Source organism: Oncorhynchus mykiss, chromosome 15, assembly GCF_057628025.1.
Source record: "Oncorhynchus mykiss isolate SJ-2025 chromosome 15, ASM5762802v1, whole genome shotgun sequence".
Classification (NCBI taxonomy): domain Eukaryota; kingdom Metazoa; phylum Chordata; class Actinopteri; order Salmoniformes; family Salmonidae; genus Oncorhynchus; species Oncorhynchus mykiss.
Window position 1 is genome coordinate 49,154,615 of NC_143036.1, and position 26,834 is coordinate 49,181,448.

A 26,834-nucleotide genomic window follows, 5' to 3' on the forward strand; every position below is an offset into this window, starting at 1 on the left:
TTGAGATGATTTAATATGTCATTTAAGTTCAATACCAATGTCTTAGGTAGTTTGGGGTGGGTCATCAGAAGGCCTGACTGTTTCTGGAGCCGTGGGATCAAAGGATTCAGGACACAGCCTCTGGTATTCAACCCATGACGAGAGATCCATAGTATCTAGCAGAATCTCCCTGGCCGCATGTGGTTTCTCACGCCCAATCCCAGATCAACCTGTATGTCTTAGTCTGTAGGAGTTGTCAAAGGAGAAGGAAAGGTTCATTAGGAGTAAAAAAAAAAAAAAAAATGTAATATTGGCAGCCAGTTGACTGTTGTACACCAATATGAAATCAATTTTCTTGCAACAATGCTATGAACTCGTTACGTTTTCTTTTGTCTGCCCTCTTTAATTCATTGTTTGGCTTGGTGATAAGTCTAATCGTACAAATATCTAATCGCAGGATTTAAATTCACATTAGTGTTCCATTAGTGTACCTGTGCAGGGGAATGCAGTAAAGGTGCGTTAATTGCATGTAATGTGATTCTGAACACATCTGCTTCAGCTACTGTATTTAGGGAAACCCACTAACCAGTGGAAGCAAAGCCAAGTAAAATCCAGTCCTGACCTCCGCTGCTTTCACCCACTCACCTCTTTAAGAGACATGCTAACCAGAGAGGCAAACGTTGATCACGAGACAGGACGTAGGTGATTGCAGTTGGACACTGGATCATTAACCAAAACAAATTGTATAATTAATCTTTGATTCATTTGTTACATGGTCCTGTATGCCTTGTGAATGACTATTTTAAGTGTTTTTAGAATCAACTGACTCAATAAGTGGGAGTATCTAAGAGGGGAGGGGTCATATGGGCAGAGAGTAGATTGGAGGCTGAGCCTAAATTTAGGATTACAACCTCCCACCCCCTATTTGCTCCTCATGTTAAATACTAAAATGTGAATATCTACAGATCAATATTCACTGACTGAGAGCCAAACTTGAGACTTGAGACACCCCATAACAATGAATGGTACGTACTTGACTAATATTTGAATTCTAAGACATTGGTGCAAAACATGGGACGTTATGTCTTTTTCTACGTTTTTATTTTGTATCAAATAAGTTGTAAGATGACTTCATCTCTGGTCATATTTTAGTGTGAGATCTAAGGTTTAGTGTGGAATCATCCTGGGCTGTTTGCCCAGATTTTAGATTTTCAATGTAAAACATTTGTAAAGAGTTAATCAATTCTGTAAGCATGCGGTCTCAGGGCTTTTGCCGCTCCCACCCATTCATGATCAATGTCAGTACAGTATGTACATGACATAATGGGACATGGTGATCAATGCCACATGTTAATCAATTTAAGGTTGGCCTGAACTTGATTGTGTAAAGCTCTGCCTTTTTTGTTGAGTACATTAAGTTCTTCAGATGGCAGTTTGAGAGAGCCACAAACATTATTTGAGGAGTCATTAGACAAAAGAGTGTGCAGTATCAATGTACTTGACATGTACTTACATGTTAACCCTGAAATCTGGAACCTGTTTTGCTAACTTTCCACTCCTTGGCCAACATGGCTTGACATAGAGTGGAATAATAACTCAACCGGACAGGTACCTAGGCTACTTACATGTGACTTTACATTTAATTAAATAGACGTGTATGTGCGTCACTACATGTAGCTACTTGTCTTAAAAACAGCCAAACTCTTTCTGTGTTTTTATTGCTTGAAATAGTTCAAGCGGGCCTCTCAAATGGCAAGAACAGCAGCAGGTTGAAGGACCTGGTCCCTGTCCCTCAGCCCCAGTCAGAGGAGAAGATGCAGGAGAGGGGGCAATGGAGCAACAAACTGGAGTTCATCCTGTCTGTGATGGGATCCATCATCGGCCTGGGGAACATGTGGCGCTTTCCTTACCTCTGCTACAAGAACGGAGGAGGTAAGTTCTAAAGGATGAGCCCAGGCTTGGTCACAGACGTTTAATTTGGAGTCAAAGACGAGCATGTATTAATGTTTGACAGGTCGTCATTTTAAATAAGGATTTGTTCTTAATTGAAAATAATAGTTTGCAAATTATTTTCTTGACTTGTTCATTTTAGGTCCTAGTGGAACACAGAGCTTCAACCGTGTATCTCCAGCAACCGATTTGCAAATGACTATTTTAATGTAATAACATTTGTTTGTTATTAATAACATACACTGAGGCCTAGCTATAAAAACATTGTTGGGTCTAATTGGGACTCAGGCCTATTTAGATCAGGCCATGGGTTTAGGGAAATGCTTATGTAGGTGCTACATCAGATGTTTCTCTCTGTGGGGTGTATGCGATCAGAGGTTAGGGGTCAGAGAATGTCACAGCTGTTTCCCCTCCGTCCTAAATAGCCTGTGGTCAAGCAGTTGCCCCTGCAGCGTTTGCCATGCTCCGGAAATCCATCCATCCAAGCACTCTAAACATCCTCAGATTGGCTGACGTCAAAAGTCGACAGACTGCGTTGCGTCATAAACTCTGCGTGAAAATTAAAATTTGTTGACATTGAGATTATTCACAGACTGGAATGTATGTCTGTGAAACCCTATGGATGAAACACCTTTATTATAGTGTCTACATGAGGTAATTCTGACTTTCTTAGGCGTACCTTATCACTGACTCTCATGGTCCTCTGTATCTCAGTTGGTAGAGCATGGCACTTGTAACGCCAGGATAGAGGTTTCGATTCCCGGGATGACCTGAGCTATAAAAATAAAAAAAAGTTTAAAAAATGGATGCACTCCCTTGTGACTGCAGAACAGCCTCAATTCGTCGGGGCATGGACTCTACGAGGTGTCAGTCGTTCCCATGTTGATTCCAATGCTTTCCACAGTTCTGTATCTTTACTCCGACTCGCTCGTTCCATCTCAGCCTTTTATGCTCGCTTCGAGGCAAGCAACACTAAAGCATACAAGATGTTCCGGACGTCTGTGTGATCACGCTCTCCGTAGCCGATGTGAGCAAGACCTTTAAACAGGTCAACATTCACAAGGCCGCGGGGCCAGACTGATTACCAGGACGTGTACCCAGAGCATGCGCGGACCAACTGGCATGTGTCTTCACTGACATTTTCAACCTCTCACTGACCTAGTATGTAATACCTACATGTTTAAAGCAGTCCACCGTAGTCCCTGTGCCCAAGAAAACGAAGGTAACCTGCCTAAATGACTACTGCCCCTTAGCAAAAACATATAGCCATGAATTGCTTTGAAAGGCTGGTCATGGCTCACAACAACACCATTATCCCAGAAACACTAGACCCACAACAATTTGCATACCGCACCAACAGATCCACAGATGATGCAGTCTCAATCGCACTCCACACTGCCCTTTCCCACCTGGACAGAAGGAACACCTATATGAGAATGCTATTCATTGACTACAACTCAGCGTTTAACACCATAGTGCCCTTAAAGCTCATCACTAAGCTAAGGAACCTGGGACTAAACACCTCCCTCTGCAACTGGATCCTGGACTTCCTGACGGGCCGCCCCCAGGTGTTAAGAGTAGGCATCAACACATTAGCAACACTGATCCTCAACACGGGGGCCCCTCAGGGATGCGTGCTTGGTTCCTTCCTGTACTCCCTGTTTACCAATGACTGCCTGGCCAAGCACGACTCCAACACCATCATTATGGTTGCCTACCACACAACAGTGGTAGTCCTGATCACCGACAACGATGAGACAGCCTATAGGGAGGTAGTCAGAGAGCTGGCAGTGTGTTGCCAGGACAACAGCCTCTCCCTCAACGTGAGCAAGACAAGGAGCTGATCATGGACTACAGGAGAAGGCTGTCTGAACGGGACTCCATTAACATCGACGGGGTGCGGGTTGACAGCTTCATAGTGGAGCGGTTCCTTGGTGTCCACATCACCAACAAACTATCATGTTCCAAACAAGACAGTTATGAATAGGGCACAACGACGCCTTTTCCCCCTCAGGAGACAAAAGATTTTATGGTTCCCCAGATCCTCAAAAAGTTCTACAGCTGCACCATCGAGAGCATCCTGACCAGTTGCATCACCTCGACATCTGACCATAAGGCACTACAGAGGGTAGTGCGTACTGCCCAGTCCATCACTGGTGCCAAGCTTCCTGTCATCCAGGACCTATATACTAGGTGGTGTCAGACGAAGGCTCTCCCCACCTTTGTTTTTACTCTGCAGCTACTCGCTGTTTTATTATCTATGCGTTGTCACTTTACCCCTACCTACATGTACAAATTACCTCAAATAAATTATACCCCCCACACATTGACTCTGTACCGGTACCCCCTGTATATAGGGCTGCCGAGTGGCGCAGCGGTCCAAGGCACTGTATCGCAGTGCTAGACGCGTCTGTGCAGACCCTGGTTCGATCCCGGGCTGTATCTCAACCCGCAGTGATCGGGAGTCCCTAGGGCGCAATTGTCCCAGCGTCATCCGGGTTAGGGGAGGGTTTGGCCGGGGTAGGCCGTCATTGTAAATAAGAATTTGTTCTAGCCTAGAACAAGTAAATAAAGTAAGTAAGTAAGTAAATAAAAATAAAAATATAGCCTGGCTATTTTCTTGTTTTTCATTTTATTTTTGACTTTAGTTTTATTTAGTAAATATTTCTTAACTCTATTTTCTTAACTGCATTGTTGGTTATTAAGGGCTTGTAAGTAAGCATTTCACGGTAAGGTCTACTACACCTGTTGTATTCGGCGCATGTGACAAATAAGGTTTGATTTGATCCCACAGATTGGATTGAGATCTGGTGACTGGGCAGGCCACTGCAGTAAGCGGAATTCACTGTCATGTCTGTGGAACCATTCCTGGACAATCCTAGTCTTGTGGCATGGGGCATTATCCTGCTGAAAAAAATGAATTTGCAAATGGATACACTGCTGCCATGAAGGGATGCACCTGATTGGCAATAATGTTAAGAATTTTATCAAGGGGCCCAATGTGTGCCATGAAAACACATCCCACACCATCACCACCAGCCTGAAGTGTTGACACGCGGCATGATGGATGCATGTACTCGTGGTTTTCTCCATACCCTAGTCCTCCCATCAGCAGGAACTGGGATTCAGCAGACCAGGCAATTTTTTTTTACAATCATCCAGTATCCAGTGTTTTTGTTCCTTAGTCCACTGCAACCGCAGTTTCTTGTTTTTGGCTGAAGGAAGTGGGACTCTGTAAGGTCGTCAGTTGCCATACCCCATTTGTATCAAGGAACGACAAGTTGTGCATTCCTTTATGGGTCTTTGGGCACCAACGTTGTGCTTGACTGTCAGTTTACTAATTGTAGCATGTCTGTTATGCACAATTCGTGTCAGCTTCCTTTGTCCTCTTTCCTCAATGTCCAGTTTTTGACCATTGGCTTGCTTTTGGCTGGATGTCCTTTGGGTGGTGGACCATTCTTGATACACACAGGAAACTGTTGAGCGTTAAAAAAAAACAGCAGCATTGCAGTTCTTGGGACACAAAAACCGGTGCTCCTGGCACTCACGACCTTACCCCGTTCAAAGGCACTTTAATCTTTTGTCTTGCCCATTCACCCTCTGAATGGCGCACACACACACAATTCATGTCTCAATTGTCTCGAGGCTTAAAAATCCTTCTTTAATCTGTCTCTTCCCCTTCGTCTACACTGATTTTGAAATGGATGTAACAAGGTGACATCAATAAGGGATCATAGCTTTCATCTGGATTCACCTGGTCAGTCTGTCATGGAAAGAGTTTTGTACACTGTATATTTTTTGAATGATTCCCCATTTCCCATCCCCCAGGTGCATTTCTCATCCCCTACCTGATCTTCCTGTTCACCTGTGGCATACCTGTGTTCTTCCTGGAGACTGCTCTGGGCCAGTACACCAGTGAGGGAGGCATCACCTGCTGGAGGAAGATCAGTCCACTCTTTGAGGGTAACCTGCTCTTTCCTATGGGACTATATCTTCCTTTAAGGCATTATACTGTAAACAAAGTTATGCTATACAATAAGGGTTTGTGTCTGAGCTTTTTACACTTTTTCATGTGTCACTGTTATAAACAATGTGTACTTATATTGTAATTACATAGTTACTACCATGTTTTTTTTCCTGGTTTGAGTGACACTTACTACAAAGTGGGACTTTTTATTTACTTTATATCCATTCCTCCCTGTCTGTCCCTGTCTTTGATCCAGGTCTTGGCTACGGCACCCAGATCATTGTGGCTCTGCTGAACTCCTACTACATTGTGGTTCTGGCTTGGGGAATCTTCTACCTGTCTTTCTCCTTCTCCTGGGAACTCCCTTGGTCCTCCTGTAACAACACCTGGAATACAGGTGAGGAGACAACAATAATGGAAATGTCAGCTTTTTTTTTAAGTGGCTTTGCTGTATGGAGCGATATTACAAATAAAAAATGATTGAATTCCATATTACTGCTTTTAACACTTGTCAGTGATTTTATGGTGGTAATGATGCAACATGTGAACATTTTTATCTAAGAAAATTGCGTGGAGTTTCAGAGGAGGAACTATTCTGTCAACTACACCCTGCCCGAAAACTCCACATCCCCCGTCATTGAATTCTGGGAGTAAGTATTCACAGCACCTCTCTTTCTTATTCAACACATCTCAATTCAAATATTTTTGTTGTTGTCCAGGGCTAGGCTTAATCTGTGTCCTGGAAACCGGACCCTCAAGTCTAAGATTTTAATCTTATTTGGAGTAGCTGAGGGTACTTAAAATCAGAATATCTAAACTAGAATTGTTATTGCACTTCATCCATTGTGATTTTGTTCTGACCACCTGTGTTATGTGTTTATTCAGGCGAAGAGCCTTGAGGCTGTCGTCTGGCATCGACCACATGGGCTCTCTGAACTGGGACCTGGCCTTCTGTCTGGCCATCGCCTGGGTCATGTGTTACTTCTGCATCTGGAAAGGGGTCAAATCCACTGGGAAGGTGGACTTGTTTCTTTCAATTCTTCCTGTCTTTATTTATTTACTCCACCAGAGTCCTGTGCATTAGGCATTAACCCCTTACACTTGTGGGAATTGGCCTATATGGATAGGGATCAATTGAAATGTTTATTACAGAGGAAATATTGAAATTATATGCATAACAGTGGTTGCAATCAAACGGGAACAATTTGGAGATTATGGGAAAATTATTAGACTAAAGGTGATGACAAAACAGTTAATCTGAATCTAGGTTGAATCTAAACATGACATTTTATGTGCATTTACTGTGGTGCAAATGTATGTTTCACCACATTTGTTGATAACGAAATTTGAAAAAAACTCTGGATACATTCAGTAACATGATACGAATATTCATGGAACATTTGGTGGGTAGGTGCATCCCCCCCAAAAATGGTTTTGAGTGAAAGGTCTAACTGGAGTTTCTAAGTGGCCAAACAACTCTCCAAAGTGTGCACAGTTCCTACCTCATTTCAATGCACTTTTATGACTCAAAGAACCATTTTCCACTAAGGTGCTTTTTCTTGTACTCTCCTTACTGTGGCTTTGAGGAACTTTTTTTTTTGAACTCTCATGTGGCTTAGTTGGTAGAGCATGGCACGAGGTTGGTGGCACCTTAATTGGGGACGACGGGCTCGTGGTAATGACTGGAGCGTAATCAGTGGAATGATATGAAATGCATGGTTTGCCATTCCATTTGCTCTGTTCTGGACATTATTATGAGGTGCTCTACCCTCAGCAGCCTCCTGTGGCACCAGGGTTGTAGGTTCTATTCCCATGGGGGACCACTACCAACAAATATATAAATGTTTGCACCCACTACTCTGGATAAGAGCATCTACTCGATGACTAAAATGTAATGTAAAATGAACACATCCCTGCATCCTGCACTTTACACAATTACTGTTGGTTGTGCATTCCACAAAAGGTCCATTATAAATCGCAATCTGGTCAGGTGGGCATCATTTTAAAGAGTGTTCTATTGCCAACATGGCTAGCTAAGTTACAGATCAGGGTCATGTTCAGTAAAATACAATCTTAGTGTTAGGCTTTCACAAGGCAATTCCAGGAAGCAGATTGTAATTTTGGTGTGCATAGAATAGGGTGACAAGTGCATTCAAATGCGTGTTCACAATACCACAAACGGGCATTCTGTTCAGAGCAACCAATGGTAGGACGCCATATCATCTTGTAACTCTACATCGAGCATAGTGATCATAAACGTTAACAGTGTATATTACATGGGTTTTATGATATGGAAATGTGAAGTGCACATTTGGACTAATGGGTGTATGGCTTGCTTGTAAGACATCAAAGCTGTATTCATTATAATCCTTAACGTCTCATCTTTCGAAATACGTTGTCTTATTTATTTACAGCATTTCCCTCATTCAGACAAACAAACAAAACAAACAAAAATGTTGCAAAGGTTGCCCAACTAGCAGGAGGGATGGGGGGCAACTTCTTGTCACGTGCGGTGTTCAAGTTCAGAACGGCTGTCAGTCAAAACAAATACTGATCTGTAAAGCGGAAACCTTGAGCTCTGAGGTCATGTATAGCATGTTACCGTACAGCCACTGCGTTCTAATTTAGGCGCTTATCAGTGTCCAAATCTTCCATTTTGAATTCGTATACGGGTACGAGTGTAAAGAGCTACACAGAGGAAGCAGAGTGAAACAGGGAGGGACTACCTGGTCTTGTTAGTTTATTTATTCCATTGAATAAAAAATCAAAAACATATCATGACCCTGATGGGTTAGATCACTGACTTTTTCAATATGATTCCATCCAATCTACAGGTGGTGTACTTCACAGCTACCTTCCCCTACCTGATGCTAATAGTTCTGCTGATTCGTGGCGTCACTTTACCTGGAGCGGACCTAGGGATCAAGTTCTACCTTTACCCTGACCTGTCAAGACTATCAGACCCTCAGGTAGGTACCACAACAATAAGAACCCCTGTCCCCTGCTGTTACATAGTAGAAACCCTGTTGACTGAACCACACACTTGCATCAGGTAGCTTATTGTTGTGGGAGCAATGGTATGAAATTACATTTTATACTCAGAATAGCAAACAGTCTACTCTCAGTATTTTACAATGAGGTGACTATCACAACATAATGAGGTATGTTCGAGACTGGTATGATTTCAAAGAAATTGTCCATAATAGTTATCTCAATATTACCCTATGTCTTTCCAGACTAGGGAATTTGAAGTTTGGAATAAGGTCCTTGGGTGAAGGTCCTCCAGGTGTGAGTGTAAATATCCCAGGGTTATCTGGAATGCTATTTTCTGCTCGGTCCATCTGGGCTCCATGAAAGAGTCTGTAGGAGGCTGTGAGTGGTGGGGTTGCACGGAGGGGCAGGGACACTGCACTGAAGGGGAACACTGACCTCCAGGACCCTCCAGCTGCTAGACTCCCCCCCCCCCCCCTCAGGGTGTCAGGGCTCAGCCCTCAACTGGCTTAGCCTGGTCTGGACCAAAGCCCGGTATTTTCAGGTTCAGCATCATCAAAGTGCTTTTCTCCACATGGTGGACTGGGAAATTCGGGAATTGGGACTCAGCCGCAGCATGGCTCATGCCATAGATTTAGAGTTTGGCAAACTCGGTACCAAAACCTATTGTGTTTGTCTGCAGGGAGTTTGAGCCTGTGGGATTCATGGCATTGACACCACAGATTTCTCCTGCCCTTTCTCGAAATCCACCCACCTACACCCTAGCAGGGCAGATATTTTGATTGCGTCATCATCCCAGGGTCCTTTGCTGCCCCGTTCTCACCTTTTCAGATCTTCTGTCTCTGGTTGTGGATTGAGAGGTGGGGCTTGTTAATCAATGTTTAGACCACAAGACGTTTAACTGACTGGTTGACAATTCACCTCTGCGGTGTCAGTGGTCCTTAATGATTAGGTAAACTCATTAGGGACAAAGAGGAAGAGCAAGGTGAAACAAGCACGCAACGTGGCGCTCCGCATGAGGTTGCTCTTTAACTCTCACATTCTGAAAACACACATAACTAATGGCGTTTTTTTTTTTTTATACCACGTGCATCATGCTTTTGGGACATGTTTTTATAAATAAATAAATAAATAAATGGTGGCCCACAGTCAGGAAACCTGCCAAAACAAAAACGGGTCACTCTCCATTACTTTTTAAAAGGAGGCTTGTATTTGCACTGTTTTATTCAAATAAAATGTTATTGGTTCGCAGATGTTAATGCTAGTGTAGCGAAGTGCTTGTGCTTCTAGTTCCAACAGGGCAGTGATATCTAACAAATATTCTAACAATTCCCAACTACCAAATACACACAAATCTAACAAGTAATCTAACAATTCCCCAACAACTACCTAATGCACACACACCTAAAGGGATGAATGAGAATATGTACATATAAATATATGGATGAGCAATGGCGGAGCTGCATAGGCAAGGTGCAGTAGATGGTATAAAAGTATATAGATGTGATATGAGTAATTTAAGATATGTAAACATTATTAAAACGGCATCATTATTCATGATCTTAGGTATGATCCAATACCATCCCTAGATGACACACCTTTGCCTTTATTAGTCATTTTTCTCCTACAGTAGTTGCTTGACTGGCCTCTGTGCCCTCACCTCTCTCTGTATAACAGGTATGGATGGATGCAGGCACCCAGATCTTCTTCTCCTATGCAATCTGTCTAGGCTCCCTCATAGCATTGGGGAGTTACAACAAGTACAACAACAACTGCTACAAGTACGCTAAAGATGCATTAAACACTCTTACCAAACACACACACACACACTATGGTAATTATTGGTTCTGTTTTTATTATTCCCTTATAAGACGGAAACAAACTCCCCTTAAATCTTCATGTCTTTGGGATCTTGTTTTGCAGAGACTGCCTGGCCCTGTGCTTCCTAAACAGTGGGACAAGCTTTGTGGCAGGCTTTGCCATCTTCTCCATCCTGGGTTTCATGGCTTATGAACAGAATGTCCCCATCTCAGAGGTAGCAGAGTCTGGTGAGTGTGTGTGTGTTTTAATGTGACCTAGTTGTTAATTTAGATCATTTCAATAATTTGTTCAAATGCAGGTATAATGTTATTTCGCTATTATATATGATTCCCTGTTCTCTCTTCATTAGGTCCTGGCCTGGCCTTCATTGCATACCCCCGTGCTGTGGCCATGATGCCGTTTTCTTCACTATGGGCCGTCTTCTTCTTTATCATGATCATCCTGCTAGGGTTGGACAGTCAAGTAAGGCCTCCGAAGTCATTTACAATGTTTATGAACGTACTGTCAAGAAAATTGGCCCAGTTAAGGACAAAACGGACCACTTCTGTACAACGAGAACTGAGGCGATTCAAGATCATTGTTAAATCAAATCAAATTTTATTTGTCACATACACATGGTTAGCAGATGTTAATGCGAGTGTAGCGAAATGCTTGTGCTTCTAGTTCCGACAATGCAGTAATAACCAACAAGTAATCTAACTAACAATTCCAAAACTACTACCTTATACACACAAGTGTAAGGGGATAAAGAATATGTACATAAAGATATATGAATGAGTGATGGTACAGAGCGGCATAGGCAAGATACAGTAGATGGTGTCGAGTACAGTATATACATATGAGATGAGTATGTAAACAAAGTGGCATAGTTTAAAGTGGCTAGTGATACATGTATTACATAAAGATGCAGTAGATGATATAGAGTACAGTATATACGTATACAAATGAGATGAATAATGTAGGGTATGTAAACATTATATTAGGTAGCATAGTTTAAAGTGGCTAGTGATATATTTTACATAATTTCCCATTAATTCCCATTATTAAAGTGGCTGGAGTTGAGTCAGTGTGTTGGCAGCAGCCACTCAATGTTAGTGGTGACTGTTTAACAGTCTGATGGCCTTGAGATAGAAGCTGTTTTTCAGTCTCTCGGTCCCAGCTTTGATGCACCTGTACTGACCTCGCCTTCTGGATGATAGCGGGGTGAACAGGCAGTGGCTCGGGTGGTTGTTGTCCTTGATGATCTTTATGGCCTTCCTGTGACATCGGGTGGTGTAGGTGTCCTGGAGGGCAGGTAGTTTGCCCCCGGTGATGCGTTGTGCAGACCTCACTACCCTCTGGAGAGCCTTATCTATGTAACCAAACATACCTAGCCTAACATGAAATCAGAGATGCTTACTATTTGTTACCAAACATGCCTAGAACTGAGATGTGTTAAAATACCTCTCCCTTTCTCTCCAGTTTGTGTGTGTAGAGAGCTTGACAACGGCCATGGTGGACATGTATCCCGAGGTGTTTCGTCGTAAGAACCGCAGGGAGCTCTTTCTGGCTTTAGTGGCCTTCATCTCCTTCCTCATGGGCCTGATCATGTTGATGGAGGTAGGCATCACATCTGGAATTTGGAATTAACCCTCATGGGTTAGTTAGGGGGAGACACCTGCCTGGGGACTGGGTTGGGGATAAACCCTCAAGGCCTATTTCAATGTGTTCTTTAGCTGTAATATGCAGGCAGACATCAAGTCTAACTTACCAGGTTGCTGGTCGAGATTGCGTTCAAAACAAATATATACTCTGATTTGTTTTATTACCTAGGACATTTTCATTTTGCGGACAGAAACCACTTTAGAGTGATTAACAGCCTCATCACTGTGGTTCAGGACAGTTGTACACTACATGACCAGGGGCCTCCTGAGTGTCGCAGCGGTCTAAGGCACTGTATCGCAGTGTTGAGGCGTCACTACTGCCTGGAGGTTTGATCCCAGGCTGTGTCACAGCTGGCTGTGACCGGGAGTCCCATAGGGCGGCGCATAATTGGCTCAGCGTTGTCTGAGTTAGGGGAGGGTTTGGCCAGGGGGCTTTCCTTCACTCTTCGCGCTCCAGTGACTCCTTGTGGCGAGCAGGGCACCTGCAAGTTGACTTTGGTCATCAGTTGAGCGTTTCCTCCGACATGTTGATGCGGCTGGCTTCCGGGTTAAGCAAGCAGGTGTTATGAAGCAGCGCGGTTTGATCGTTGGGCCAGTAACCGAAAGGTTGCTGGATCGAATCTCCGAGCTGACAAGGTAAAATTCTGTCGTTCTGCCCCTGAACAAGGTACTGCTCCCCGGTAGGCTGTAATTGTAAATAAGAATTTGTTCTTAACTGACTTGCCTAGTTAAATAACGGTTAAATAAAAAACAATAAATTAAAGCGAGGCTTAGCAGGTCATGTTTCAGAGGACGCATGACTTGACCTTCGCCTCTCCAGAGCCAGTTGGGGAGTTGCAGCGATGAGACAAGATCGTAACTACCAATTGGATGTTGTGAAAAGGGGGGTTTAATAAAAAATATATGTGGACTCCTGCTCGTCAAACATCTCATTCCAAAATCATGGGTACTAATACGGAGTTGGTCCCCATTTGATGCTATAAGAGAAAGCTTTCCAATAGATGTTGGAACATTGCTACGCCGATTAGGCCTGTCTCGCCATCAGCGTTCCAATTCATTCTGAAGGTGTTCGATGGGGTTTAGGTCAGGGGTCTGTGCAGGCCAGATAAGTTCTTCCACACCGATCTCGAGTGTTTTTGAGTTGTTTTCTTGTCTCCAGGGTGGGTTATATGTATTCCAGCTGATGGACTACTATGCTGCTAGTGGCATGTGTCTTCTCTTCATGGCCATCTTTGAGACGGTCTCCATCGCATGGGTCTATGGTAAGTTAAAATACAATTCTACAACAACACAACAAAATATCTGATGGAACTGTTCAATCCCACAAAATTTGGGAAAGCATTCAGACCCCTTCACTTTTTCCACATTTTTATGTTACACCCTTATTCTAAAATTGATTAAATGTTATTTTTTCATGAATCTACACACAAAACCCCATAATGACAAAACAGGATTTGAGACATTTTTGCTCATTTATAAAAAAAAAAATATCTTACTTACAAAAGTGTTCAGACCCTTTGCTATGAGAGCTCAGGTGCATCCTGTTTCCATTGGACATGATTTGGAAAGGCACACACCTGTCTATATAAGCTCCAACAGTTGACAGTGCATGTCAAAGCAAAAACCAAGCCATGAGGTCAAAGGAATTGTCTGTAGAGTTCTGAGACAAGATTGTGTCAAGGCCCAGATCTGGGGAAGGGTACTAAAACATTTCTGCAGCATTGAAGGTCCCCAACAACAGTGGCCTCCATCATTCCTAACTGGAGGAAGTTTGTAACTATCAAGACTCTTCCTAGAGCTGGCCGCCCGGCCAAACTGAGCAATTAGGGGAGAAGGGCCTTGGTAAGGGAGGTGACCAAGAACCCAATGGTCACTGACAGTGCTCCAGAGTTCCTCTGTGGAGATGGGAGAACCTTCCAGAAGGATAACCATCTCTGCAGTACTCCACTAATTAGGCCTTTATGGTAGAGTGGCCCGACGGAAGCCACTCCTCAATAAAAGGCGCATGACAACCTGCTTGGAGTTTGCCAAAAGGCACCTAAAGGACTTTCGGACCATGAGAAACAAGATTCTCCAATCTGACAAAACCAAGATTGAACTCTTTGGCCTGAATGCCAAGCGTAGCATCTGGAAGAAACTTGGCACCATCCCTACAGTGAACTATGGTGGTGGCAGCATCATGCTGTGGGGATGTTTTTCAGCTGCAGGGACTGGAAGACTAGTCAGGATCCAAGGAAAGATGAACGGCTCAAAGTACAGACAGTTTTCGTTACTAATCTTTCTCCAGATTGCTCAGGACCTCACTGGGGCGCAAGTTCACTTTCTAACAGGACAACAACCCTAAGCACACAGCTAAGACAATGCAGGAGTGGCTTCGGGACAAGTCTCTAAATGTCCTTGAGTGGCACAGTCAGAGCCAGGATATGAACCAGATCGAACATCTTTGGAGAGACCTGAAAATATGTGTGCAGTGACGCTCCCTATCCAACCTGACAGAGCTTGCTTGAGAGGATCTGCAGGGAAGAATGGGAGAAACTCCCCAAATACAGGTATGCGAAGCTTGTAGCATCATACCCAGAAGACTCACAGCTGTAATTGCTGCCGAAGGTGCTTCAACAAAGTACTGAGTAAAGGGTCTGAATTCTTATGGAAATGTGATGTACTTTTTTAATTTATTTTTTTAGAAATTAGCAAACATTTTCGAAAAACCCGTTTTTGCTATGTCATTGTGTGTGTGGATTGATGAGAGAGGAAAAAATGATTTAATACATTTTAGAATAAGGCTGTAACGTAACAAAATGTGAGTCAAGGTGTCTGAATACTTTCCGAATGCACTGTATATTCCTCACCTTTGATAGTACTGTTCAGAGACTGCTTCATAGTCTCAATTGTTGACATTTGTGTCCACAGCTCTTTTGACCAAACCCAGCATGGTTAGCCTGTCTCTGTATGTTGTTCCAGGTGTCGACCGCTTCTATGATAACATCGAAGACATGATTGGCTACCGTCCAGGACCTTACATTAAATACTGCTGGCTGTATGTCACCCCAGCCACATGCGTTGTGAGTAACCTACAAACCCATGTAAACTCTCATATACAGTATAAAATGTCATTAGTTATGGTTAGGGAAAGGATTTTTTTCCTGACCAGGAACAACTCTGGGCCCTAGACTGGGGCCGTCAACATTTACAACTGTAACTGGTGTTTTTCCAAATCATGGGATCTGTCAAGGCCCACTTCTAAATCAAATACTTGTTTTTTTCTCTAGGCAACCTTTGCATTCTCCCTCATCAAGTACACCCCTCTGAAGTACAACAATGAGTATGTGTACCCCTGGTGGGGCTATGTGATAGGCTGGCTCCTGGCTCTTGCCTCCATGGTCTGCATCCCTTTCTGGATGATCTACAAACTCTCCACCACAGAAGGAACGTTCAGAGAGGTGAATTTAGGTTCCTTTCCTCTTGACACAACATACACTACATGGTCAAAAGTATGTGGACACCTGCTCGTCGAACATCTCATTCCAAAATCATGAACATTAATATGGAGTTGGTTCCCCCTTTGATGCTATAACAGCCTCTACTTTTCTGGGAAGGCTTTCCACTAGATGTTGAAACTTTGCTGCGGGGACTTGCTTGCATTCAGTCAAGAGAGCATTTACTAAGGTCGGGCACTGATTTTGGGCGATTAGGCCTGGCTCGCAGTTGGCATTCCAATTCATCCCAAAGGTGTCTGATGTGGTTGAGGTCAGGGCTTCTTCCACCGATCTCAACAAAGTTTTTTTTTTTTTTTGGCATTTTTTATGATTATACAGATAGTACAGAACAGTTAGAGTGCAGAACTCACACGGGTCCCCTACCAAATCAACCCCCCCCCCCCTCCAATGTTCTAACAGAGCCCCACCCCAAAACTAGACTTAAAGCAGGCTTGATATACAATGAGTAATCCAATGAAATAGATTGTTAAATAAGATCTTTGTATTTGAAAAGAGTTAAAATTATGATACATTCTAATTTGGGTTGGTTTATGGAGCTCTGAAATTAGCTGGGTTCATGTCTTCTACAAAGGATAGGAAAGGTTGCCAGATATTATAAAGTATTATTGCAGATTCCCTAACGGAGTAGCGTATTTTCTCTAGCTTGAGATGTTGCATAACTACCTTTTATCCAATAATTAAAAGTAGGAGGAAACCGATCCTTCCACTTAAATAGTTTGAGACGTCTAGCTAGAAGAGTAGTACATGCCAGCATGTTGCCCGTAGAACTGTTGAGGGGCCTCCTGTGGTGCCACTCTGAATAATGCAATAAAGGCAGATGGTTCTAAAGGTCTCTCCAGTATCTTAGAAAATGTCTCAAAATTTGATATCCAGAGATCTGTCAATTTCGGGCATGTCCAAAACGTGTAATAAAGTAGAAGGAGCCTGCTTACATCGATCACAAGTGGAATCTATTTCTGGTCTAATCTCGGATAGTATTACCTTTGACGAATGCACCCGATTTGAACTATTTTAAACTGAATTGCAGCATGTCTTCTCCATATAGATATGTATTCTCTGGAGCAGGTATTCCAAAACTGGGGTACGTGCAATGCCGTCAGGGGTACGCCAAATAAAAATATGATTCACATTTAAAAACAAATATATATATAATTTTCCCTGAATTCTCTCCATGTTCATAATTTTTGTGTAGAGATTCATTTATTAGATTTGCAGCTTGTCGAGTTGAAATAAGAGCGCACTGTCTGAAGTGTCAAATGTTGTTTTAGTAAATCTGCGGATGAATAGTGTGAATATGCCATACCCAAATCCAAGATTTTATTTGTAAGATCCCCTAGGTGTCGAATATTGCACTTTAATCTTGTGCTGTAGGAAATCATTTGTCCCCTTAGATAAGCCTTCATTGATTCCCATACTATTGGAGGAGACATTCCAGGGGTTTGATTAAGCTCAAAATAGCTTCATTTGAGATGATATACACCTGCTCGTATAGACTACTTTTTACGTGATAAGGTCTTATGAACTGGTAAGAAAGAAGAATAATCCCTAGCTGTGGGATTGTGTCAACGTCACGCATCAGACATGCCATATGTCTTAAGAAATAGCTGAATCGTGGATACTGTCTTTGATGAAAATGATACCTTAGGAGAGCTACAATCCAGATTGGCAGAAGTACACAATTCATATCACCACTTAGTATTAGGTGCTCTGTGTCTGTATTTGGTAATTGAGTAAATACATTTGAAGAACTAACTGATGTCCCAGTTTGGTGCATAAATGTTAGCCAAGATAACAGGTGTATTATACAGTCTTCCTACTACAATAATGAAACGGCCTGCTGAGTCTGCCTCTACACTTGACATTGCGAACGGTATGTTTTTACTAATTAAAATGGTCGCTGCTCTAGTTTTAGAATGAAAATTGGAATGATGTGATTGACCGATCCACCCTCCTTTTGAAATGAGTGGTCAAAAGTGCGGAGATGTGCCTTTCGAAAGGCGATGTCTACTCTTACGTTTCACTGGGTGATTTCAGATTTAACATTCCAGTGAGCAAAAGGGATTGAGCAACCAGCTGTGTGTGTCATGATTTTAAGCCTAGCCATGTAAAGTCAGGTGGGAAAAGGATAGTACCATAACTGATCCATTAAAAATGTTTCAATATCCACACATGTGGTGGTGGGGGAACACTAACCCTATTGTGTAAAGAGCCCCGCTGAAATAGTGAAGTTGCGCATAATTAAATAAATGAATAATAAACACTTTTAAAACCCAAAGCTAGGCTGTTTTAAAAGAAACTATAAAACATTTTCCAAATCACATCTTACAGCAATACCACTAAGTTAGCTGCACCATCTTTAAAGAAATGAATGTAACCTAATAATATAACTGTGCTTTATCTACCCTGGATACGGGTACCATCGATAAATAGAAATGGGCAGCTTCATGGTAATGAAATACAAAGTTTAAAACAAAAGGAGAATTGACTCACAAGAACTAAGGCACTTACGTTACCTAATAATAACAATATCAACTGATACCACTGGCAACGCTATACAGTATCTACAAAAGAAAAGACTGAGTCTGCAGTGGTAGACACATTCGTCCATTACCCTAATCGCCAAATAGGGGAACATTCAGCCATTTGCTTCGTCCGACCTCTGTAGAATATTCACCTTTACGAAGGCCATCACCTTATGGCGGTCTTTACAGTTGGCACTATGCATTCGGGCAGGTAGCCTCCTGGCATCCACCAAACCCAGATTTGTCCGTCAGACTGCCAGATGGTGAAGCGTGATACATCACTCCCAGAGACCGCGCTTCCACTGCTCCAGAGTCCAATGGCAGGGTGCTTTACACCCCTCCAGCTGACTCTTGGAATTGCGCATGGAGATCTTAGGCTTATGTGTGGCTGCTCGGCCATAGAAACCCATTTCATGAAGCTCCCGACAAACAGTTGTGCTGATGTTGCTTCCAGAGGCAGTTTAGAACTCTGTAGTGAGTGTTGCTACCGAGGACAGTCGATTTTTACGCGCCACGCGCTTCAGCACTCAATGGTCCCGTTCTGTGAGCTTGTGTTGCCTGACAATTTGCGGATAAGCCGTTCACAATAACAGCACTTACAGTTGACTGGGGCAGTTCAAACTGACTTGTTGGAAAGGTGGCATCATATGATGGTGCCACGTTGAAAGTCACTGAGCTCTTCAGTATTGCCATTCTACTGGCAATGTTTGTCTATGGAGATTGCATGGCTGTGTGCTCGATTGTATACACCTATCAGCAACGGGTGTGGCTGAAATTGCAGAATCGACTAATTTGAAGTGGTGTCCACATACCTTTGCGTGTGTGTGTTTTCTACATTGTAGAATAATAGTGAAGACATCAGAACTATGAAATAACACACATGGATTCATGTAGTAACCAAAAAAGTGTTAAACAAATCAAAATATATTTTATATTTGAGATTCTTCAAAGTAACCACCCTTTGCCTTGATGACAGCTTTGCACACTCTTGCCATTCTCTCAACCAGCTTCATGAGGTAGTCACCTGGAATGCATTTCAATTAACAGGTGTGCCTTGTCAAAAGTTAATTTGTGGAATTTCTTACCTCAATGTGTTTGAGCCAATCAGTTGTGTTGTGACAAGGTAGGTGTGGTATACAGGAGATTGCCCTATTTGGTAAAAGACAAAGTCCATATTATGGCAAGAACAGCTCAAATAAGCAAAGAGAAATGACAGTCCATCATTACTTTAAGACATGAAGGTCAGTCAGTCCGGATAGTTTAAAGAACTTTGAAAGTTTCAGTCGCAAAAACCATCAAGCACAATGATGAAACTGGCTCTCATGAGTACTGCCAATTACCTCTGCTGCAGAGGATAAGTTCATTAGAGTTAACTGCACCTCAGATTGTAGCCCAAATAAAATGCTTCACAGAGTTCAAGTAACAGACACATCTCAACATCAACTGTTCAGAGGAGACTGTGTGAATCAGGCCTTTGTGGTCAAATTGCTGCAAAGAAACCACTACTAAAGGACACAAATGAGAAGAGACTTGCTTGGGCCAAGAAACACGAGCAATGGACATTAGACTGGTGAAAATCTGTCCTTTGTTCTGGAGTCCAAATTTGCGATTTTTGGTTCCAACCGCTATGTCTTTGTGAGACGCAGAGTCGGTGAATGGATGATCTTCACATGTGTGGTTCCTACTGTGAAGCATGGAGGAGGAGGTGTGAGGGTGCTTTTCTGGTAACACTGTCAGTGATTTTATTTAGAATTCAAGGCACACTTAACCAGCATGGCTACCACAGCATTCTGCAAAAATACGTCATCCCATCTGGTTTGCAATTAGTGAGAATTTAATTTGTTTTTCAACCTGGCAATGACCCAACACACATCCAGGCTGTGTAAATCAAATCAAATGTATTTATATAGCCCTTCGTACATCAGCTGATATCTCAAAGTGCTGTACAAAAACCCAGCCTAAAACCCCAAACAGCAAGCAATGCAGGTGTAGAAGCACGGTGGCTAGGAAAAACTCCCTAGAAAGGCCAAAACCTAGGAAGAAACCTAAAGAGGAACCAGGCTATGTGGGGTGGCCAGTCCTCTTCTGGCTGTGCCGGGTGGAGATTATAACAGAACATGGCCAAGATGTTCAAATGTTCATAGATGACCAGCAGGGTCAAAGAATTATAATCACAGGCAGAACAGTTGAAACTGTAGCAGCAGCATGGCCAGGTGGACTGGGGACAGCAAGGAGTCATCATGCCAGGTAGTCCTGAGGCATGGTCCTAGGGCTCAGGTCCTCCGAGAGAGAGTAAGAAAGAGAGAATTAGAGAGAGCGTACTTAAATTCACACAGGACACCGGATAGGACAGGAGAAGTACTCCAGATATAACAAACTGACCCTAGCCCCCCCGACACACAAACTACTGCAGCATAAATACTGGAGGCTGAGACAGGAGGGGCTAAAGGCTATTAAAGGCTATTTGACCAAGCGGGAGAGTGATGGAGTGCTTCCTCAGATGACCTAGACACCACAATCACTCGACCTCAACCCAATTGAGATGGTTTGGGATGAGTTGGACCGCAGAGTGAAGGAAAAGCAGCCAACAAGTGCTCAGCATATGTGGTAACTCTTTCAAGACTGTTGGAAAAGCATTCCTCATGAAGCTGGTTGAGAGAATGCCAAGTGTGCAAAGCTGTCAACGAGGCGAAGGGTGGCTACTTTGAAGAATATAAAATATATTTTAATTCGTTTAACACTTTTTGGTTACTACATGATTCCATGTGTTATTTCATAGTTTGGATGTCTTCACTATTATTCTACAATGTAGAAATAAAGCAAAACCCTTGAATGAGTAGGTGTGTCCTAACTTTTCTGGTACTGTGTGTGTGTGGTGTAGGTTTTGTGATTTATTGGAGGGGAATGACATGTAACACAATATAATAACATCAGAGAAACATTATATACCAAAAGCATTTTTTTCTGTCACCTGAATCTGAAATCATTGTTGTTATTAGTGTTTGGTTGGTTGCGTTTCTGTATGTGTCTAAATTCTACTGTTTGTAAATTAGACATTAATATAATACACATGATTAATATTAGTTGTCTTTCCATTATTTGTTTCGACATCTCACTGGGATTCACCAGAATCTCCTAAATAACTCGATGGATCAATCATACACTTCTGTCAAAGACAGAGGAGCCACTCGCCCGACTTGATCTGTTATCCTGTTCACAAGTTAGACTATGCTTCACTGATTTTCTTCCTACGTCACCAGTTGTTGCTAGTGTCACAAAGCTAGCTGTGGAGACTTCGCTAGCTTAGTTGCAAGGCTTAGCTAAATTGTCTAGCTCGCCGCAAGGCTTTTCTACATGGAAGGGTTACCAGTTTGCTCTCTCGCCGGCGTTGACTAGACATTGCTTATTTGTCGAAAGCCATGCTTTTGTTTGTCGCATGACCAACATAGCGCTAGCTTCCTTTGGCTAACTAGCTAGGCAACTAGCCCACGTAGCGAATGCTAGCTATGTTCACATTGCTTCTTTGAGTGTATTTTACAAAAAGGTCTGTCTTCAACACGTTCTGTACGGGCGTTAAATGTTATGTTCCTACTACTGTTTTACCAGGCCAATTGAGTTGGAGATGCACAATCTCATATCGATTGGCAAGCCTAACCCAGAGCCGTGGGATGAGATCTGTGTTGTCACAGACCTCAACCTTCAAGCCTTCAGGGGTGCCATTCAATGCTTCAGCTGTGCAATGAGCCTTACAGTGGTAGGTGAGAGAGATTTGTGGCTCACAGGGAGAAAGCAGGTTTCCTTTACGCACCTGAAGGAACTGTTTGCCGGCTGTCATGTCCATGAAGCAGAACTTCGAAAGGAGGAGGGCAAAGCCTTCAACTTCTCTGCCCGTAGACCTGGGAATCGTGGCTACCGGCCTACCCCTCCTAATGGACCAATAGTGAGGAAAGCAATCCTTCGTTGAAGCCGCAGCGAGGTCTTCCTGGGTGTCCAACCTAGCGGTATGCCCCCTGCGGCAGAGAGGGACAAACAGTTCACTCTGTGTTGTTCTGGCCTGCCTGCCTCTTGGGAGGAGCACAGCGGGGGAGAGGCACATCTGTACTCCTAAAAACCCTTCCCTTTGTGCAGCGACTCAGTTTAATGCATTTGCTCTCAAGGAAGATGTTGGGAATCCACTCTACCCCAGAATGCCTTCCATGCCACGGCTCTCCCCTCGGCTCTAGTTCAGGCAGCTGGGACAGGAAAACTGATTGTCAGTAACCACCAAACACTGTTCCAGTGTGTCAACACTGCCCTTTCTTTATGAAAACGTTTCTGCTGTATCCAGGTGTCATGCCAAGGACATGAAAATAGAGCGAAAATGACTCTCCATCGCTACCAGAGGGCATGCCTGACCGGCACCACTGGTGAGGAAGAGTCTATCGACCTGTGGGGGACTCGCCAGCGGAGTAGGGAACTGGCACCCATGAGCAGTCCAACCCTGGATTCGGTCTACAGTGATGAAGGGATACAGACTGCAGTTCGCTCTGAGACCACCCATTTCCAATGGAATTTTAGAATCCGTATTGACTGGTGACTTGGCACGCAAACTAGAGCAGAAGTCGGCGGGGCGCCCTGCCACTTTCAAGACGTGCCTCCAAGTGCTGGGGTTGATAGCGTCCACCATCTCAGTAGTACCTCTTGGCTTACTTAGCATGAGAGACTTCAAGCACTGGGTGTTTGCCCAACGTCTGTGTACATGGCTTCACCTCAAATCGCTCCATACATCTCTCGGCTCTCCGTCACTGGAAGGATCTTCGTTCCTGGCACTCCCCTAACTGTAGTGGCAACAAGGGAAATGGTGACATCACTCACGGGCTGGGGTACAGTTCACGAGGGAAATGTAATAGACCTATTAAGGACCCCACTTAACAAATTGCTCACAGAAATTATATTTATCTGCTGACAGTGTTTCTTTCACTGAAGCACTTTCTACCCTCCCTTTTGAAATTGTCACGTTTTGACCAGAACGGACAATACGACTGTAGTCGGGTGGCACTCACCCCATGTGTTTACACAGATTATTAGTCTGGATTATTCTGTGGAGCAGAGCACACCTACTGTCCCGACGCACGACTCATGTCTCGGGTGTACTGAACATATGAGTGGATTTATTGTTCAGAGGGAATCCCCATCTAAGGGACTGGAGACTCTTTCCTCAAGTGGTGAGACAGATCTGAGCGAAATATGGTCAAGTGTCCGTAGAGCTCTTTGTGTTGCAAGAACACACGTACGCTTTTTTTCCCCTCAGCTTCATACTCCCCACTTTGGCCAGAGTGAGGGAAGGCGGCTTATCCCTCATCTAGGTAGCCCCGCCATGGCTAGGCAATACAACGAGCCCTGTCAACTCTCGTTACGCAAGGATCTGCTGACCCAAACGAACAAAAGATTTCCCGGATCCATGGCCCTCTGAAGTTAAATCTGGATGTGACACGCTTGCATCGTGTCATTGATTCCACATTCTCACTGTATGGAAATAAGTCGTGGATTATTGAGAAGTGGTGTGACCAAAAACAGATAATTCCTTACCAATCCTCTGTATCCAAGGTGTTATGCTTCTTGCAGGAGCTTTTGGACAGAGGGAAGGCTTTCTCAACTCTGAAGTTCTTTCTAGCTACTATCTGGGCTTGTCAAATAGGCTTCCACAAAAACACAATTTGACAGGCTCAGATAGCAGCTAGAAAGATCTTAAGAGATGAGAAAGCCTTCCCTAATGAACCGCCTGTTGCTTACGTACAATTCCCAAGCCTTTACCACTGACATGTAATGTGTCTATTGTGCTTGGGACTGTTTCACAGCAGCCTTTTGAGCCGTTGGAAAACGTGGAGATTAAATAGTGCTAGCTATTTAAATAGTCTGGGTGGCTATTTGATTCAGCAGTCTTATAGCTTGGGGGTAGAAGCTGTTAAGTAGCCTTTTGGACCTAGACTTGGCGCTCTGGCAGCGTTTGCCGTGCAGTAGCAAAGAGAACAGTCTATGAGTTGGGTGACTGGAGTCTTTGACAATTTTTTGGGCGTTCCTCTGACACCAGCTGTTCTATAGGTCCTGGATGGCATGAAGCTTGGCCCCAGTGTTGTATTGGGCCGTTCACACTACCCTCTGTAGCGCCTTACGGTCAGATACCGAGCAGTTGCCATACCAGGTGGTGATGCAACCGGTCAGGATGCTTTCGATAGTGCAGCTGTACAACTTTTTGAGGATCTGGGGACCCATGCCAAATTGTTTGTCTTCTGAGGGGGAAAAGGTGTTATCGTGCCCTCTTCATGACTACCTTGGTGTGTTTGGACCATGATAGTTTGTTGGGGATGTGGACACCAAGGAACTTGACTCTCAACCCGCTCCACTTCAACCCCGTCGATGTAAATGGGGGCCTGTTCGGCCCTCCTTTTCCTGTAGTCCACAATCATCTCCTTTGTCTTGCTCACATTGAGGGAGAGGTTGTTTGCCTGGCACCACACTGATTAGGTATCTGACCTCCCTATAGGCTGTCTCATTGTTGTCAGTGATCAGGCCTACCCACATTGTCATCAGCAAACGTAATGATGGTGTTGGAGTCGTGCTTGGCCACGCAGTCGTGGGTGAACAGGGAGTACAGGAGGGGACTAAGCACGCACCCCTGAGGGTAACCGGTTTGAGGATCAGCGTTGCAGATGTGTTGTTGCCTACCCTTGCCACCCGTCAGGAAGTCCAAGATCCAGTTGCAGAGGCAGGTGTTTAGTCCCAGGGTCCTTAGCTTAGTAATGAGCTTTGTGTGCACTCTGGTGTTGAATGCTGAGCTGTGTTGGACTATAATAGCAAAGGGTTACAACCTCTGGAGGGCCTAAGAGCTGACTCCACCAGAGGTATGGCCACCTCATGTGAACGGTTCAAGGGCATCTCCTTGCAGGAGATTTGTGATGTGGCTTGTTGGGCATCCCCTCATACTTTTCAGGTTCTACCGACAAGATGTCACTGCGCCTTCATTGGTGCATACTGTCCTCTGTGTCGGGCCTCTGAGGGTTGATATTGAGACTGCATGGCTTCAGAGAGCATGTGCAATATGGGAGTTGGCCGTATCCCACAGTGAGACTTCGAAACAAATAATTGAAAGATAACTTAAGGTTACTTGTGTAACCCCGGTTCTCTAATATTATGAGTGCGACATCTCACCACATTCCCCTAGTCGCAAGCGTGTGAGGAAGTTTGTCTCGTTCAAGAGTGATCAGAGGGCAGGCGAGTGACTCTTTAGTATGAGGGGAGGGGGAGTGCCCTGATTCACCACGTGACCTGTCTGTGTCCAACACTTGTGTATAATTGGTCCTTCGAGCTACTTACTCTGGTGAACCCCACAGTTGATGTCTCACCCATATTATCAGAGAATCAGGGTTAAGCAAGTAACCTTACGTTTCTCAGTCCAGTGTTTTTATGGCAATTGTTTCATTCCTCTTTGATACACAGCATTACTAACATTATTATCTCAATCTACTCAGTCCATTATTCTTTATAAATATTTCAAATCTTCTCTGCAGCGCATTCACATCCTCCTCCAGCCCTCTAACGACCTACCCAAATCCAAGAGAGAACAGGAGAGGATGCTGGCCACCTTTGACCCCAAGGGCGAGGGAGGCATGGAGCCAGTAGGCGTACCAATCAAAGATGGCTACCTCCCAGTGGGGGTGAAGGACTCAAACTGCTAATAAGACCCCAGTGACACCATTGGAGTGACGAATTCAGTTTAGTCATTTTGGGAAATTAACTGAAATTCCAATTTAAGATAAAGTGTATCAGGCAGCCCGATAAGCAATGAGAGAAAGGAACAATTTTGCTCTTTTACACAACCCAATATGCTTTCAGGTATAGAACAAGTCAACTGTTCAATTACAAAAGCTTCTTTCTCATTGTTCAATGTACTCTGATCTCCACATGTATTTTATTGTTGGTCTATTGCCAAGTGATAGATTGTTGTTAGGCCTACTGTATTGTATTCCATGTATTAAAGTAATCATCTCACAGGGCACAATGTCAATTCAACATCTTCCGCGTTGGTTAAGCGTAATTTCAATGACGTTACGTGGAAACAACATTGATTCAACCACTGTGTGCTCAGTGGGAGAGTAAAGGAAGCTGTACATTACAAATGAGATGAATAACCGTTGATGTTGTTAGAATGTGGATCATTGCTAAACAAAGATGTATTGTGTCATCTTTGTCAATTTAACAAGAGCTAACAACGGTTGGGCTTATAGAAAACGTGTACAATATTTTAATTGATTTTCTGTGTAACATGACTACAAAAGACTGTACAAAATAAATATGAATCTGTATGTTTTTAAATAAACAAAATGTGTAGTATCAGTATGTTCTATGCTATTATTATGATCCTTGAGGGATCACTTCACTAGGGAAGGCTTTAAAATCACTTCACAGTATTGTTCTTGTCTATTCA

General features: G+C 43.5%; 1 protein-coding gene across 2 annotated transcripts; it reads left to right on the top strand.

Moving 5' to 3' along the window:
• Positions 1-62: 62 nt before the first annotated feature.
• Positions 63-26,738, top strand: LOC110490150 (sodium- and chloride-dependent GABA transporter 2). Of its 2 annotated transcripts, none has more exons than XM_021563354.3 (15): positions 63-1,004; positions 1,711-1,911; positions 5,758-5,892; positions 6,153-6,293; positions 6,459-6,546; positions 6,782-6,914; positions 8,731-8,865; positions 10,565-10,668; positions 10,811-10,935; positions 11,058-11,170; positions 12,170-12,307; positions 13,511-13,613; positions 15,313-15,413; positions 15,621-15,791; positions 25,918-26,738. In XM_021563354.3, the coding sequence occupies exons 1-15, from the start codon at positions 998-1,000 to the stop codon at positions 26,083-26,085; spliced, it is 1,863 nt and encodes a 620-aa protein (XP_021419029.3). In that variant the 5' UTR covers positions 63-997; the 3' UTR covers positions 26,086-26,738. The 2 variants fall into 2 exon arrangements, with proteins under 2 accessions (XP_021419029.3, XP_090056355.1); XM_090200229.1 differs by having other exon boundaries at positions 948-1,004; positions 6,479-6,546.
• Positions 26,739-26,834: the final 96 nt, after the last annotated feature.